Source organism: Electrophorus electricus, chromosome 14, assembly GCF_041902795.1.
Source record: "Electrophorus electricus isolate QZ-2024a chromosome 14, ASM4190279v1, whole genome shotgun sequence".
Classification (NCBI taxonomy): domain Eukaryota; kingdom Metazoa; phylum Chordata; class Actinopteri; order Gymnotiformes; family Gymnotidae; genus Electrophorus; species Electrophorus electricus.
The window spans coordinates 13,563,803-13,583,121 of record NC_137510.1 but is presented as its reverse complement, the minus strand read 5'-3'; the positions used below and the strand labels follow the sequence as shown (position 1 = coordinate 13,583,121).

General features: G+C 37.3%; 1 protein-coding gene across 7 annotated transcripts in view; it reads right to left on the bottom strand.

The window, feature by feature from the left end:
* Positions 1–19,319, bottom strand: part of tsnare1 (T-SNARE Domain Containing 1) — an 88,932-nt gene that overhangs the window by 36,491 nt on the left and 33,122 nt on the right. For all 7 annotated transcript variants that reach the window (XR_014116944.1, XM_081696492.1, XM_027002398.3 and 4 more), the window contains 4 exons: positions 6,360–6,450; positions 5,852–5,926; positions 5,573–5,629; positions 2,472–2,630 (listed from right to left, as the gene is read on the bottom strand). Coding sequence is in view for 6 of the 7 variants with exons in the window: in XM_081696492.1 (XP_081552618.1) it covers positions 2,472–2,630; positions 5,573–5,629; positions 5,852–5,926; positions 6,360–6,450 (382 nt within the window). In the remaining variant the exon portion in view is untranslated. The remainder of the gene's footprint in view (positions 1–2,471; positions 2,631–5,572; positions 5,630–5,851; positions 5,927–6,359; positions 6,451–19,319) is intronic.

Below are 19,319 nucleotides of genomic sequence, written 5' to 3'. Positions count from 1 at the left end.
TCTGTGTTGCAGTTGTATATTAGTAGCAGCTGAATTGGCACTGGATGTCTGACATTTAGTGAAGCCTTTCGAAACAAAGCCATATATCTTAATTTCTAGGCTTCTTAGATTTTGTCATTTGTTATGAAGACATGTGGCTTTTCTTATCTTTCACATCCATACTAATCATACCACACACATAACAAGCAAAGAAACACTGAAATGTACATAAAAATGGCTTTGATATTAGACCGAAATTATGTCCCACAACAGCAGAGTGGCACCATCCTCTGTGAGAGACTAAACCCATCTGCGGGCACATCTGGAGAAAAATGCCCCTTGAGCAGATGATGAGGATTCAAAACTGAATTGTAAGCAAAATCACCTAATGCTAATGTATGACAAAAGAACAAACCATCAAAACATTATCCTTAGAAACTAAGTTAACTGTTAGATTTACTGAAGGATGCAGAAGATAGATGACTGAGTCCACACCAAATAAGCTTCCCTGGCCTTTAGGGATTTGTTCATTCAGTATAGAAAAAAAAGAAAAAAAATCACCATTGTGCTGTTTTCTCAGTGCAAATGTGTTAATCTATCCTAAAGCAATGATTTAGTTCCTGTACAGACACTACGGTTTACTGAAGTTTGTTTGGATAAGCTTCTCATACAGTCACTTTGAACTACTGTTGCAGAGCTGAGATGGAGTGGCTTATTAAGTTAGTCTCAGAGCAAAGTACCATACTTAAGCCTGGGGCACATGCTGACCCAGGAAAGGCAAAGCAGATTGTTATTTTTAATTGAGAGCACCTTGCCCATTTACAGGTCTAGCATACTGAGCAACTGTCTAAAAAAAGGAAATAAAATGGAACAGATTTCCTGCTGCCTGGAAAATATAAAAATCATATTATGTTCAAGTAACTCTATGCAGGTACACTGTCTTCAGCCAGAACCCCAAACCATCAGCACAAATCTGCATTATGTTTTCATTGTCTGACAGGCACAGATATAAGTATTTTAAAAGTACAACAGCTTTAAATGTTTTTGAAAAATCATCCATATCTGTCTAGTGAATTGTCACAAAATTTTACAAAAAAACATAATTTTGTGAGAATTATAAACACCTATAGTACGAGTTCACCAACCACATCATTTCTTATATATTTTGAACCCATTATTTTTATAACACAAATATTATTTATAGGAAAGAGAACCATGTGGCAGAAACAGAATCAATAAAAAAACACTATACTATGTTGTGGGCTGCTTTAAATCAGGCTACCTTATAAGGAATAAAATGCACTGCACTGTACACCCAATACTACATTTTATGATTTATGTTGGTTGAACAGGGTGACTACACAAAAGTCGCATTTAATTGCCTTTTCATGTTTCTATCCTGCCATACTATATGGAAGAGAATAAGCGGCTCAGGGCAGGGATTAAGAATTTTGGCCTCTGTTCTCTGATAAATCAGCTCCAGTCCCAGTTTACCATTACTGCTGGCTGCTACTCTGATGCAATCAGTGTCCCTCTCCAGGATCCTCTGGAGCGGGCAGCTTTCTTCAGCCCTCATGATCAGTGTCTCCAGGCTAACTGCCCTGCTGAAACCAAGTATTTCTTGGAGTATTTTCCAGCATATCAAACATACAATCAACCAAAGGACAAAGGCCCTCCTCAGCAGCCCCCTCTACAATAATCTTGAAACCCATAATGCTAAAAACAGCTACTGTGGCTTCCTAATGCTTGATCAGAAATTACGCAGTGCTGAGAAACCCCATGTAACTTATAACTATGACCTATAAAAACCTTGTCCCAAATATTACAGCATTCTGTAGAACAGTAATAGTATTTTCTGGACCCAGACTAAGACTGTGGCAATGCTAGTGAAACAGGGCAAGCAACTTTTCTTCCAACCCCATGATCCAATATGAACCTTCATATGGGATCTACTGAATTTACAGTAACACATTTTGGGATTGCATGGCAAGATGGAAAAATAGATATATTTTTCCATGACTTGGGACAGTTTCTGGAAAGTACTGACTATATTTTACTGACATTCTCATTTATTCAATGAAAAGGAAAAGCTTCAGACTAGTAACTGCTCAGATGTCAAAGCATGTTACACTTAAAGTATGCATTTCCAGTGACAAATATAAAGTTCTGGTATTCTAACCAGCTTTTTTTTTTTTAATGTTTCAAACAATTTGTATTCAAATGTGAATGAATATCCACAACCATTCAGGAAATCAAAACATACACATGTACCACATTTAATAGTTTCATGAGCACACATTTTTGAGCCAAATTCTGGACCACATCGGTCCAAGACTGTAATAACTTAAGGGAAGAAGAAGCTGGAAAAGAGCCATTCCAGAACAAATGGAGTCAGGCCAACACTGCACTCCCAGCAATTCTATATATGTTCTGCATAGTAATCCTGGCATTGTCAGTGGGATGTTCTCTAAGTGTGGCAGCTAAGCTCACACCTCTATCTGCAGCAGGGCCTCTTCTCTCTGGTGCAGTAGCTCCATGTCTTCCTCAGTGATCTCAGACAGGAACGCCTGCTGCCCGTCTCCTTGAACAGACTCTGCTGCCCCAAACAGCGGGTCTTCCTCATATAGCTCAGTGAACTGTGTCTGCGGGCTCTGTACAGACAAATATGTGCACCAAAAGACAATACACACACACACACACACACACACACACACACACACACACACACACACACACAGAGAGAGAGAGAGAGAGAGAGAGAGAGAGAGAGAGAGAGAGAGAGAGAAAAAGTATATAGATTATGCTTTTAATTACTGCAGATAAAGTTACAGCTGTTTACAGACATTTGAGTTACAGCCATTCATTATAACACTCTGCACTCTATGAGAAACACTTTGTAAAATATTTTGATCCAGAATGTAGGACAGAACTGGTTGTTTTATTATAAGGACTACAATGATGTCCTCTCTCTGACTGAAATGAATTTATATTATATTTTTACACGTAGACTTCTTTAGTTAGAGATTGTTTGCCAGAACTCTGAACTAAAGTGAAAATCCATGTGGGAGTTGGTCACTGAGAGAGCAGCACATTGATCTGCACTTTCTAATTGTGTATATATGACATAGAATGCCTAAGGCATGTTATTGTTTTTGCTGTTCACTGGATGACTCATTATATTCCATTTCCCCCCCATCTCATGATTAGCACGCCTAATGGGCTACATCTCACTCCAGCTCTATGACACTCTGAAGAGCTCCATCTCCTCAGGGATGCAAAAAGTTCTGCCCACTCGTTAAAGATTTGTTTATAATGCAGCTCTCAATATTTAGATATTACCATAAATGGATTGTAGTCTATCTATTGATCGATGTAGGCTACTCTGTCTTACTTAGGGTATCTTTCATACATGTAACATATGCCAGATTTCATATACCAGATTTCAGCCAAGTTTCCCTGCAGCAATTGCAATACAGGGCTACTGACAACATGTAAAAACACATGAAAAAAACAAACCCCCAAAGAGACAAGTTGGAGTAACTTAGAAAACGTTAAAAAAACAATTGGAGTTACTTACAAAACTTAAATAAACATGTAGAATTTGAATGTCCCGTAAAAATTTGTCTGGCCTTGTCCTGAAACAACCTAAGACCTTTCCCTGCAGAAATATTTCTGTACAAATTGGAGTCAGCCTGATGATACACTCAGAGATTGCCTTTTCTGATACTGAATCACTTCTTTGATCTCCAGGAAATGGAACTCACCAATCAAACAACAGCAAAATCTGACTCTTTACAAATAATTCCACCTGTCTTAAAGAATATGTGCACTATTTTCAATTCATACTTTATTAAAATTGTTTATCCCCATAATTTATTTTCCACATAGTACAACCTTTACAACAGCCTTTGAGAAACCTAATTCTCTTCTGTAGCTTCTCATTGACTGGACCACACATTAATAGTTTTTGAAACAAGAAATTTATATCATTAGTACTAGTAATGCTTAATCTAGCATTCCCATTTATGAAATATGATTTTAAAAGTATAGCTTGTCACTGGATTTCTTATAATGACTTTATTGTTCATTTTCTGTTTTCAGCAAGCTTGTGCCACAGTGATAAACACTGAGCAGCAACAGTTTTAGTAAGGTACAGGTAAAAAATAAATAAAAAATCAAGCATATATATGTGCATATGTATTTTAATCCAAATGGATGTCCTGTTTGGGGGAGCTTGTTGTTGGGAGTTTCACAGAGGAGCTAACATGAGACAGGAACATGAGGGAAGTAGCTCCAGGTAACAAAACAGCAACTGAAAACAGCACCTCCGTACCCCCCACAGGGAGTGTGGAATGAAAAAGAAAGATGAGGCTGGAGCACAGTGAGGAGTGCATGGGGAAAGCGGTTGGATGGGTTTGTGTATCTGTGGGCTGCCATGTCTGCATCACAGGTGCATGACAGCTCAGGAATTCAGATGTACACTTTGGAGTGACATCCAAGTACTGAATGCTTTTGTGTCAGTCTGACAGCCTATAACGGTAAGCAATATCAAAAGATGTCATGCTTGGAGGAATATGACCCGATGGATGTTAGTATTTCACAAACAGGATTCAGCTCTGCAGTCATCTTCAAAACATGTTGCCTCTCAGTGAAAAGTCATATTAAGCCTAATCTCAGTCCTAGTCCACACTAACATGGGTAATCATGGCATTTTGTTTACATACTGCAGTAGTGTGCAATGTAGCAGCCAACATGCAGAGAAAATGGCAAGATAAAATGCAGACAGCTTCTTTGTCTAGACAGATAAAGTCCAGCAGCTAAACATAAAATTAAAATACCAGCTGCAGTAAACAGCAAGACAATGGGTTCTGCCATTTAGAGACTGTGAAGGTCACATGACAACTTTACGTCAGTGTTTTCTAAAAGCTACATTTTCCCTTGTCCACATCACAACAGCTTAATTTTCAGAATTACCCACTTTGGAGTGCGGATTTGAAAAGATGTGTTTTCAGTGGTGGAAAGCACAATTTTACTTTGGATGAATTCACAAAATATAAAGAAATCTGAAGTAGATTCCAGGTGAGTAACTGCAGTGTACTGCAGTCAAAGATGTAGAAATATTCAATATCGTCAAGAAGTACACAAGGTTTCCAGAGAAATAAGACATTTAGGCCAGAGGCCCTTTGTTGGCTATCCAAGCAATGTGCTTCTAATAGGAGGAATCAGTTTGTGTTAGAAAAAAAAAGTATGTTTAAATCAAAAGATTCATTCTATGAGGTTCGAAAGTTCCAAGTGTGTAGATCATATCATATGTAGAGCATATTGTGATATCCCAAAGCCAGTCAGATCTACATAATAAAAAGAAAAATAAGGAAAAAGAAAAAGATTATGCAAAGATATACATGCTGCCCATGCTGTGCCAGAGAAGTATAAGAGTATGAGAGTTTCTCTTACACTGTATGCAAGCAGTCAGTTACAGAGACAAACTCTTTATCTTACTGTCACTTGGTCAGCAGTGCATGCACAAAACAACAAAGACCAAGGAAGACCCAAGTAGACTCAGGCCGCCGCAGAGGAGGTTACACCCACTAACCTGTTTTCTGTCTTTCTTTGCTGGAGGAAGCAAGGCCCTTGTTCGGTCTGCAATTTTCTGAAGAAAAACACGTTATTAGTACAAAATCTGACCAAACAGACCATACAACAACCTACACAACGGAATATTAGAAATGGGTTTATTTTGTCACTTTAAATGTGAATTTCATAGGAGTGCATCATGTGGTCTTTATTAACTGACCTTAAAGCAATTGTATTTTTTCCCAAATGTAGACAGAGAGATGCATGAAGTTAAGGAGAGAGTGTAGGGTCTGCTCACCTTCTGCAGTTCTCCATATCGCTGCACTGATTCTGACAGCTCTGTCTTCAGTCTCATCAGACGGAGACGGTCTTGCTAAAGAAGAAAAAACCTTAAGTACTACATACAATGAACATCTAATGAGATGCTTATCATATTTAAACCATTATATAACTCATTACACTAGATAGCTCAGCTACTGCACCCGTTGTTAATAATGCATTTTAGTAGCCTTACTTGTAGCCTTACTTATATTTTAGTAGCCTTACTTAATGATTATAAATGTACTGATACGGAAAGTGCATTTTACATAATATATGACATATAGTAAACTTCCATAAATAGTGGGGTTACACTTGGCTTGTTTAATGGAAACAAATTAAGATTAGGACTGGATTTTCATTATTGAAAATCTCATACACCCCCATCAATAAGGTTGACATTATCCATGTCTATATGTCAAGTCTATGAATACAGGGTATATTTCGTCTGATATAGGAAGGTCAGAAAATTGAAAGGAAGCCTTTACCCGTGAGGAGCCACTGATGATGTCAGAGAGTTGTTTGATAAGTTGGCTTGTGCTTGTAATAACTTTATTGGTTTGCTGCTGTGTAGAGTGTCTTAGTGAGAGAGGAATAGAAGGAGAAAGAGAGAGAGAGGAAGAGCGAGCTGGTGTGTTATTGGTCTTACAGGGTTATGAAGTGAATCATATGAGTGCCAACATGGCATGGCATGGCAAAAAAAAATGTTAACTAGGCTGGCCTCGCTAGCTTTGCATAGCTTAGGTTCAGCCCTTTAAAGTGAATCATTATTTATGGCAGTAATAGTAAGTAACATAAGAAAATGCTATGTAGTGCCTCCATCTGCCTCCTATTTGGATAGAATGCTGAGACAACCAATGTCAAGGAAGGAAAAAATTTAATCAAGCAAAAAAAAACATGTACTGCAAATTTTTCATACATCCTGTCCATAACACAAACTGATCCTATTCAAAGCAGAAACAGGTCAATATTCAATGTGAAGAAGAGAAACAGAAAGATAAAATACAATTTTCAGAAAAGAAGAAACATGAAAGAAGGAAAGAATGAATGAAAGAAAACAACAAAATAAGATACAAGAAAAATGCAAAAAAAGGTAGACATGAAGACAGCAACAAAGTAAAGACTATATGTACATTCTTCCCTGTTTAAAGTACAGCAGTAAGGGAGGCGGAGGGGGTCAGAGGTTCCTGAACAAATATAATCTTGTGATAGAAAAGCATTGTTCTCCTCAGGCGGAGTGAGGTTGGGGATAAGCCCATTGATTTAGTGTCTGTGTTCTGTACTGTCTGATCCTTGCCTTTAAAAGCCAGTGCAGCCACATTGCCTTCTGCTCCCCAGAGATACGTAGCACAGGGGAAGTAGGCCACCTTCCTCTCAAATATTGATTTAGAGATGGAAGACGGAAGTGAGGGACAGGATGGGAAGAAGAGATGGCTTCAGTGTATTTGGTATGATGGGCATTTCACTGTCGTCCTCAGACCACAGGAAGAGTACTTACTGGGCTTTCACAGAAACGGTGTGCTCAGAAGGTGGAGCAGGTGAGAGAAAAAAAAATATCTTGGCGAATCAAATTAATTTCCCTGTTGTCTCATGAAGTGACAATGGGGCATAACAGAAATGCAGTGGTGTGATGACATTTGGTTATGCGATCCACATTTTGCAAGCTCAGACAAAGCTATAATTGCTACCTATGTCCTGTGTAATTATATATTTAAAGTGTGATTACTGGTAGTCACTAGCTGGGGCCAGTGCTATTTTTAGATTCCACATAATGTTATTTTGATTGCACTCTGAATTACATTGCCTATTCGTGTATTGAACATTTGATCATTTCCTGTTTCATTTGCACTGTGCTCTGTATACATTCATAAGGTCATGCAAAAATCTTGACTGAAGCTGCTGTATGAGATTTAGATGTTGACAACAGAAAGGGCAGCTACATAGTTTATACACACACACACACACACACACACACACACACACACACACACATATATATATATATATATATATATATATATATATATATAAAAGAAATATTAACAGCACCAGCAGTTTGGTGATAGCATAGTGGTTGGTCCCTCAGGCTACAGACTTTCACGTCAAAGATTCAGATTTAAATTCCACTGCTGATAGCAGGCAAGCATCCAATGCTTCAGGGCAGTACCGAGCACTTGTGGCAGGTGTGAATGAGTCCACACATAATGTCCTGCTCTATGTACTGTCATTGTGCCCTTGAGCAAGCCACTGCCGCTAAGCCCCATCTGCTTAAGGGGTACAGGAGTATATGGCTGCCCCTTGCATAGCTCCAACACTCTGACCCCAGCTAGAGCCTTGATGTAAGCAAACACACACACAAGCACTTTGCTTGCACAGCTGATGAAGATATTTAATAATATATACATAAAATTGTTGGGTATGTGTATGTTCTCTAAGTGCATATTAATACTGTGCCACCTATAGTCAATTTACATACTTTTCTGTCCAGCCGATCAGGAAAGGATTGAAGGCAAGATTTAACCTGTAGCCTAATTTTTGCACCCTGGCTCCATCTCAGGTATATGGGATTAACTACTGATGAATTTTTACTCTGATGTGTCGCCACTCTCATTCTTAGTGAGAAGATTAGGAATGGCACCACATCATCATGTCACTGTGCAAAACCCAGACATGACAAATTTGCAGTCATATGCATACATATGAGGCCATGACATATGCCATATTACTGGCACTTAACCTAAGGGATGAGATAACAGAACTCAAATCTTCTGTCTTATTCAATTGTATAAAGAATTTGATATTAATTGAAGAGAATGAAGAAATTAGAAAAAGATTAGTAAAATCTTTATCTGCAGGTCTTGAGAAGAGTCTGAAATAGGTCTTCTAGGCAGAGGAAAGTGGTACATGTATATTTGTGGGTACATTAGAGAACATGGTTACACCTAGTAAATTTTAATAAACAAACCCTTCTGTCACAGGTTTCCTCCTTGACTGATGCAGTTCCCATGGTGCTAAATGCAATTTGGCTTTGTATTTGTTTCATTTTAGTCTCCACCTTGTCTTGTGTTTTGCATTTCCCTGCCCTACATTGTTTGCACCTGTGTCTTGTTCCTTCCTAATATAGTTGTGTATTTACACCCCATGTCTTCCTGTCCTGTTGCTCGGTCATTGTAAATTTCCTTTCTGAATATTATGTTTTGTAGGTTTATCTTTTCTTGAATTTTCTAGTTATGTTGTCTAGTTATGTTATATTTTGGTGCAATTAAAATAATGAAACTGGCAATTATTTAGGACTGGATTGAATAAACAACACATTACAGTACATTGGAAAAATTAGCTCTATGTTTCTAGATTTAGTCAGCAAATTTTATGATTAAAACTAAGTTATTTAATCTTGAATGAGGCTACACACAATGTATTTTTGAGCATTTTTTTTCTCTGCATTTTCAAAAAAATCTTGGGCCTACTCATGTACTTTAGATTATTTTAAGCAAAGATTTTCAGTAAAATTGCTCAAACATTTTGAAACAAACCACTAACATCCTTTATCAAAGTAGCTCTTTCATGAAATATTCATGAAATATACTCACCAAACTATAATACACTGAACACCCTCAAAGTGCCCCTAATTAAGTCTCTTTCCTATGCACTGCAGAGGTATCATTTATTCAGGCTCGCCCCCACACCATCTCAAGGGTAGTGACGCAGTTATGAAAAAGTTCTTGTATTACTCATCACATTCAAATTAAACTGTTTAGTTTTTCACAGTGCATGATTTATCATTAGAAGGCCAAATCTTCATGTAGCTGCTTTCTGGAAGGGTATGTTGAGATAATTCTTCCCCGGAGTGGAGTGCACTGTGGTGGGCTAGTGGCACAACTAAGGCCATGAGTCCCTCTTACAAAACCAAATTATGCCTTACAATACAATCTTAGGTTTAATTACAATCTTAGGTTTAATCTGCAGGCCTGTAACCATTAAAACATGCTGGCTTAGCCAGCAGTAGCCATGCACAAGTATGTTCTCAAAGACACTGGAAATACTGGTAAATCTCACTGTGGTAAATCTGTTGCCATTGGAGACAGAGCTCCTCCAGCAAATGAATAAGCTGAAGAAGGAAGACAGGACTGAGCATTTGTGTTATCAATTAGATTCAGAATGATGACACTATCAGTCTCATTTATACATGGATGTTACTGGACAGAATAACAAACTCCTGTACAAGTGGGAGTTGTGACATATTGTATCAAATTTGTGTACATACATTTCTGTGGTCTGAAACCCTTCTCCATCTGTAGATACCAGGCCATAGCCTATGTTCATGAGCCACTAGGGTCATTTTTTACCCTCTTACTACTAAAACTGTAACAAAATCAGCTACCCTGCTGACATCTCAATTTGGAAACTTACAAAAGTTACAAACTATTATTTTTCACAGCAGAAATATATTCATTTGTCTAATCACAGAATTTATATTGATTTACCAGAAACATGATATAAAACAATTAAAAGTAATTACTGAATTACTTGTTTTGCTGTAATAATTTGCCAAGTCATTTCCATGGGTTGCAATGTGAAAATATACAGTTCAGCATGATTACAACCAAACAAATAAATAAAATGAAAATTCCATATTCGTGCTATCAAAGGTTATGGTAACGTACACATACAATATTTAATGAGCAATTATAAAGTTAAGGTATAAATATAAAATAAATATGTGCTAATATTTTTTAAAAAAGAATCATTCAAAGGGTATTTTTAACCTTTGTCTAGATTCTATTTTTTTTTTTTTGCTGAACTCCAAACACCTCTGTAAACTTCCATGCATCACTTTGAATATAGTCTATTACTCAGTCTCTCAGTCTGGGACAAGAATGCACAATCCAAAGACAAAATAATAAATACAAAACACACACACATACACACACACACAATAAGCATTGAGTAAAGGAAAAAAACATGACACATACCAACATCATCATCTCATCGCAATCAAGATAAAAGAGTGTTTTTTCAAGCCAAAGCACATAATGATTCATCAACATTAAAATGACCAAAAAGGCTTATTAGTACTGATGATTAATGAGGTATGCAAACAAAAAAGAGAATTATTCTAAACAGATTTTTATTGGCACCAACTTAATTTAGTAATGGTACATTTTTCATCAACAAGTATCTTGTATGTTGGCATTATAAATAATATATGTCACACAACATTAATTTAGTGGATTTGTTTATTAAATGTAAAATCATCTAAATTTACTTGCAAGTAAACTGAGTCTATTTCTATGTGAGCCTGTGGTGATAGAAACATCTATTTTAATCATTAATTTGTTCAGTGATTACCCTAATAATGCATTTACATTTGAAATCAGTCATGCAATTAATCAGGCATATGATGATTTTGCCAAGTTTTCTGAAATGTATGCCACTCTTTGTTTTATAGAACTGCATTTCTTTTCAGTTTGAGATGTTAACTCTTGCCTTCAGATATTTGTGTGTACTTGAAGTCTGTTGTAGTACTTGAAAGGCTAAGTTGGTGGAAAGTGAGTCACTTTATTAGGTCCCTTACAAAATGCACCGTCATAACAGGCAAAATGATCAGTTAGTTTGCCAGACATAGTTTAAAAAGATTCAACAAATGAAACCATTTAGAACAAACACAAAGACTTATAAAATGCAAGAAACAAGGCAAAGTAATACATATTAAAGAGGTGAAGGAGAGATTAAGGATGGAGGCAGAAGAAAAGCCAATAAAGCAAAGACTCTCTGACATTTGTAACAGTTTGTGTCCATCATTTTTTGTTATTTAATGATTTTCAGTATTTTCATTTTTATTTACTTTTACCAATTTAGAAACTCATCTGCTTTAGTTTATATATGCACTATTTTGTGTTATGTGTATTGCGTTACAACAGAGTCGAGTTACATCTTGTTGCACTAGATACAATTACCACTGACATGTTGCATGGCGATAAAAATAATCAATCAATTAATTAACAAATTCAGTATCAGTGGTAGCTCAGTGGTTAAGGTACTTGACTTGTAATGACTTCCAAGTTGCCACTGTTGGGCCCCTGAGCAAGGCACTTAACCTCAATTGCTCAAATTGTACTCAGTCATAATTGTAAGTCGCTATGGACAAAAGTGTCAGATAAATGCCGTAAATGTAAATAAATTAATAGTTATTCAGCACTCAGACATTAGGAGGAAATGCCATGTCAGAATATAGCTACTAAGCCTGTACTTCAGACAGAAATGCCAGAATTCTAAAGTGTATAGAGGACATGTTGTGTCATCCAGCTGTGGACATATGGAAGATGACCAAGATTAAGATCTAACTTCTAAGGTCTAAAAGAATTGCTGTCAGTTCTACTGACATAGTTGATGCTATCAAACAGCATGCCAGGAGATATAAATACAGCAATAAGCACAATTCCAACTGCCAGTATAACTGAAAGTCACAAACTGGTATGTGCTTCGCAGTAATCAAGACTGAGACAGTAGCCTACAAGACACAGGCCACCACTAATGTCCCTATTTGAAACAAAGGCTGGAAGCCAAGACAAAGTTGGAAGTCAGCCAACTGCCAGAGTTCCAGAAAGGTATAAAGATCAAATATTGTGTGTGATTAGGTCCTAAAGTCTGCTAAAGAGTAGTTAACAGGTAGGTTAACAGAACTAGCAGCTAGTCTGTAGAGATACGCAAACAATAAACTTTGCCTAAGAAAGTCTCAGCTACAATGCAACAAAATCCTGATGGAGGATCCACCCAGAAACCGAAACAAAACAGTGCTGAAAACATATTTGGAAGACTGGTACAGTTAAAACAGAGCGCAACAATATCTCAGAGCAGGAACCGCTCACTATTACAACAGCAGATGACCAAGAGCAAGTCACAAACATGACAATCTGGGCAGCCCCTAGGCCTGACATAATTCATGCCTACTAGCTAAAGAAACTAACAGCTCTGCTTGGTTGCCTTGCAGAGCAAAAAAGAATCACCTGCTAGCTACCATCAGTTCTGGCTACAACAAGGCAGGACATTACTGGTCTGGAAGCACCCCAACAAGGGCCAAATACCATCCAAATCCTGACCGACCAATAACCTACCTCTCCACAACACAAAAGGTCCTGTCAGGAATACTAGCTAACAAGTATATAAATGCGCATATAAATGAGCATATGTCCAAGTACATGAGCACTGCTCTCAAGGGGTCTGGAAAAAACACCAGAAGCTCAAAGCACCATCTTGTCCACCAGGTTGTCCACCAGAATTCTAAGCATTGCCTGGGTCAACTATAAGAAAGTAAATAACACGATGTCACATATCTGGATACTATAGGATATATCTGGATAGGGTGAATATAAATTGTGGTATATACAAAGGGAATGCACTGTCCCCATTGTTGTTCTGCATAGGCCTGAATTCTCTTAGCCAGGTAATGAATGAGAGTGGGTATGGGTACAGATTCAGGAGTGGAGCTACTATCAGCCAAGTGTATATGAATGATATGAAGTTGTACACCAAGATGGAAAGGGACATTGACTCAGTGATCTACCTGACAGGATATACAGCAAGGACATTGGAATGGAGCAGTGTCAACGAATGAAAGTAAAAAGACAGAGGGAATTGAACTACCACCTGATTATCTGGTGGTTCTCCAATCTAACAGGAACCTCCACTGGGCACAATAAGCTGTCTAAGAGAAGATAGGTAAACTGCTGACATCAAGGAAACTCCTCACAATGCATGGAGCACTCAAGATCCAATCAAGTTCCAAAATCCTAAGGCTGTGCACCAGCCATAAGGATAGGAGAAGGGGCATGTGTAAAACTGTCCAGGATGAGACACAAAATGTCCATGAGTAAATTCAAGGAAAGGCATCCAAGAACAAGCTGATGACAAAGTGGCTGAAACATTTAGGATACATGGATAACATTGAAGCAGAGGAGGTGCCATAGCAGGATAAGCCACAGACAGATGATAGAGCTAAGGCAGGAAAAGGCACTAATCATGGCAGAGGCACTAATCAAGGCAGACCAAGAACAAGCACTAAGCACTATGTCAATCAAAGCAGGATGAATCACATCATACAAGATCCAAGATGTAGACTATACTAAGAAGCCCCTGAAACAATCCAGCACATAGTAACAGGATGCAAGATGCTGGCCAGGAAAGCTGCCACTGAGAGGCACAACAAAATGGCAGAGATCATATGCAGAAACATATGGACACTCACAAGTCCTAATGGGAGGAGCTACAGAGAGTCGTGGAAGATGAAAAGCTAAGATCTGTTGAACTGTTGGATCCAGATCGACAAAACAAGTACTGGTGAATCAACAAGACAACATGATAATAGATAAGATGTCCAAAACAGCAGTAGAAATATGTGTGGCAATCCCAAGTGATGGAAGATGCAAAGGAAGGAGTATGAGAAGTTTAAGGGAAATTTAAGTCTAAGGTTGTCTCATTGGTGATAGAGGCACTTGAGGCTGTGACTCCTATGCTGGAAGAATGGCTCCAAAATATCTCAGGAAACAAACATCACCTGTTAGCAATGCTTAATAGTCCTAGCCTTAATATCAATGACCAAGATACATATACCAGAACATAGCAGAGCAAAAACTTTTATTTGCTTTAAATTCTTACCCCAACTTTTACCTTTAAAAAATAACATGATATATGAATGACCTTGGGTTCCATTACCAATAATTTAGAGCACCAAATGTGTGTCCCATTTTATAATGTCACATATTTGTTTACATGTAATAATTTGCTCTATGCTCTTCTAAAATATTAGATATATGTCTCATCACTAAGCAAAAAATGTTAGAATTTAATTAACTGGTGAGGTAGCTTTTACTTGTGCACTTATCCAAGCTTTCTCAGGCCTCCCAGCACAAGTTTTGCCTACTATGCTTGTGCAAGAGTCCTTAGTGAGAGAAAGAGAAGGCTCAACAGATAACATGAAAGCTTACATGATCTGTCCTTGGCTCCAGTGACAAGCAGTGTCCCTCAGACATCCTACACACATCAGCAGAGAATGCATAATGTGCTAACATAATGAAACACAATGGGAGTGAATTATTAAGACACTTAGTTTTGCCATGCATGTGCTTCCCTGATTACAATGATGGGTCAAATCCAGTTAGCCAAGTGATTGTGACTAACTTACAATGCATAAATGTAGACAGATTCAGAGACAAAGTTGTGGGATTTACAAGAGTCACATAATTTCTGTGCCATGATATTTAGAGGACATTTTTAAATATTGTGCTTATTAAATTACGCAACATAAGACTAGGTCTCACATATCAGTCTCACCTTTGGTCAGTTTCTTAATAACCTAGACTAGGAAGGAGAAACTGCTCTGAATTGAATTTCTATGGTTATGGTGCAAAAACAGCCCCAACCATGAGTGGCCAATGACACTGGGGAGAAAGAGTGTGGGAGGGAGGGGGTGTGCAAGGGAAAGAGAGAGTCTAAGTGTGTGTGTGTGTGTGTGTGTGTGTGTGTGTGTGTATAGAGTATGTGAGTGTGTGTAAGGGGGCACCAGTCAGGCAGGGTCGCTGGACGACATGTCGCCATCTGGGAGGTATGACCCTAGAACTGAGAGGTTTCTGTGGAAACTGGCTCTAATAGAATCATGGCTGGGGTGCAGCAGGGGGCAAAGAAAGATGGAAAGGGGGAAAGAGAGGTGGGTAGTCTGGCGCCCTACTCAGAGAAGCTGGGCGTGGAGGATTAAGACTGGCACAGAGGGGAGCTCAGTCAAGGTCAACTGAGAGAAATACAGACAAAAGACCTAAAAACAGCTACTCAGAATAACCAACTTGCTTTGTGACAGAAGAAGTGAAAGAGATGAAGGAATGAGTAAAAAAGGATAAAATATTCACTAGGACAATGCACAGCAGCAAAACAAAAAGAAACATTTTCTGCAGCAAATTAATATATTAAGCAACCTGGGAAATCTTACAGGCTTGTATTATGAAACAAATAATGTTGAAAATGAAATAATAATGAACAGAGAAAGAAAGTTGACATGAGATATTGGAATGGACATAAATCAATATCCTAATAAAGGTGCCTCTGGCTTGCCACACCATTCTATATTACAAGATAGCTTCAAAACATATAACCCTCCAGTAGTAATTTAGGATTATGCCATATGGGAGATAAAAATAGGGAAGAAAGTTCTGTATATTTTCAGTGTATTCAGCCCAGTGTTGTAAGACAGTGATTTTCAGTTATGTTGAATTAAATTGAAGGGGGATTATTTAAAAGGAAAGAGAGAGAGCAAAAATTCAAGCCCCACTAAGTGTGTACGGAACCATTACCTCTCTAGGATTAGCACTAAGTGTGCTACACTGTACGCACATTTTAAAGGGGGCACTGATTGTATTTGAAAGCTTCTATTGTTCTGTAGTAAAAATTGTTCTTGCAGGAATTCCCGATAGGATTTTAAGGCATGTTAGAATATTAATTATTCTATTATGCAATATTTAATTAATGATAAATATTCTGCCATGTGGAGACAAGCATAACAATGCAAAAAATAATAATAAATCATGAGCATTGTTGTGGGCTGTTTATTATCCGATATCGTTGTGCATGCAAATGTGCTCATTCAATGGTTTGACATTTAATGTCATTGTCATAGACATAGCTAATTATGAATTACTTGTGAACCGGGGTCCTCTATATAACAATAGAGATCAAGACCATGGGTCTATTAGCTAGCAACAGAATTAAACTTTAAAGAATATCATGAGCACTCAACTGAAGGCAATGAGAAGCTTTTACAGATTTTATCATCATCTAATTTATGTATATGGACACATACACACACATGCACACACACACACATATATATATATATATATATATATATATATATATATATATATATATATATATATATATATAAAATCCAGAAGACCAAATTTGTGAATATGTTTGAGGACTATTACAATTGGTCAAAGAGAAAAGATGCACCAGGAATCAAAAGGCCTGCATTTTACATTACATTTAACTGATGCTTTTATCCAAAGCAACTTACAATTATGACTGAATACATCTTAAGTAATTGACGGTTAAGGGCCTTGCTCAGGTGCCCAACAGATTACTAGATGAGTGCTTAACCACTATTTTAGATTGTTTCTGGATGTCTCTGAACTTAAAGTAGACTTTAATAAGCTTACACTCATATTACCATGTACCATCTAAAAGTAGTATCACATTACACAGAAGCCTGTTTTTCTTGAGATGTTGTACATGATGACAGTAAACATTTTAATGTCCACTTTCCTTAAATATGCCCATGAGAATAGAATTGTTCCCTGCTTATTTGTCACATAAGAGCAATAAGAAATCAGACTAAGGGAACTACCAACGGTACTAAGCCTGCTCGAAGCATTAAAGAACTGGATTAAGATAAAGATCGATCAGTACAATAATGAAGCTGTATTTGATTTGCATGGTTAACAGTAGCAGTCTACCATACACAAAATACCACTGCAAACATTTATCAATGTAGTGTGCAGTCACTCTTACAAAACAGCAGATGGGGCAGCTACAAACAGATGTTCACTATCTGCTCATGCAGTAATGGCAAACCACTTGCTCCTGAAGACTTGTATCGAGCTTGAATATAGTGGATCCATGAGGAGGAAAAAAATTATTATTTTTTTAAATAAATAAATATAGATAGATAGATAGATAGATAGATAGATAGATAGATAGATAGATAGATAGATAGATAGATAGATAGATAGATAGATAGATAGATAGAATTTGACAGTGCATGAATGTCAGTAGATTTTGAAAGCCATCATAAAAAAGCTGGTAGAACTGATGACATTCCAGTGAGTATATTGCAATTTACACAAATGCAATTATTTCAGACCACTTTGTGACAAGCAATGAATTCTGCAATTGCTATCAGTCTAACTGAAAAAGAGTAATCGATGTCTTTGGGGAGGGGTGATAAACCAGGAAAAACAGGCACTAACAGCTTTGTTCAGTTTCATGCATTATTATTATTATTACTGAGAAGGAGAGTTTGCTGATCAATTGAATGTCTGAGAGAGGTCATGTTTTAGGACAGAAAACCCACAACCTGCTCTGAAGTGGACACTACACAAGGCAGCCGTACCAGCAGTAATAGCTTCACAGTAACATTTTAACTGTTTAGCTTGTTTAGGTTACCTACTGTAACCTATGCTATTTTTCTTGAAAGAAACAAAGCCTATTTGCTACAAGGAAAGCTATCATAGTTTCTGCATCCATAAAGATATAAGCAGTTTTCTGTTTATGTAACTCATGTATGTATGGATCTTGCAGCCATAACTACTGGACATTAAGCATAATCATACATGTAACCTTGTACCCAGCAATATAGCCTTTTCACACATGGCCTCTCCCAAGGCTGATAGACATCTACAAATTGCATTGTTGCTCCCATTTGTATGTGAAAAAATCAAATACAAACTAACAAACAAAAACATACAGAAATACAACCCTTAAAGCGCAGGACATGTAAGTGAGCTAATGTAACATTCCCAATTTCACAGAATAATTCAATGTATGCTGCAGCAGGGGGGCAGGGAATTTCTTTCAAGAATTATTTTACACTGATACCACAAGCAAGGTAAAAGCATTAGGCTAAATGTAAGAAGGTAGGCTCATAATGGCTGATTACTCAGGCGTTATGTTAATTATTTTGTTATTACCACAGATCATCCAACCAGAAGAGGAGTCTGAACAAACAACCCATTTTCTACACATTGTGATTCAGTGGTTTCCAATTAGAGTCAAGAGGCATTTACTTATATTGGGAATGATTCAAGCCAGTAAGTATTTCATCTAAATTTCAGTCAATAGAGTCTAAGTATATGAAATGTAAAAGGTTTTAACCTTTCTGTATAAAGAGCGGACATATGCAGGCATCTTTATGTTAAGCAGTTAATGTGAAAAAAGCTCCACATTACTGAATTAATACCTGAATTGCAAGAGATAGTAAGATTAGTGCATAAATGTGTGAAGCCGTATCATCTATTATGATGATGAATACTCTGTGCTTTGGTCAAAAGCAGCAATCTCTGTCATATCATAAGACAGTCATCAATTTAATTACTCTACTTATTCAAAATGCATATGTGTCTAATCAGGCTACTTAGATCATTCCATTAACATTAAACACTAAACACACATTAAACACTTAAATACTTTAATTTGTTCACCACAGAATGTTTCATAGAAACTAAAGTGTTGAGTACCTTTACTATTATGAACATTTAACTTCTCAAATTAAGTTGGCATGTGTGTAATGTGCAATGTGTACATGGCTGGTCATTATTTTGGACCATGTCTACCTGGGACTAGATAATGCAACATAACATAACTTGGTAAGGCTAATGGTGAGATCTTGTTGTTAACAACTCAGA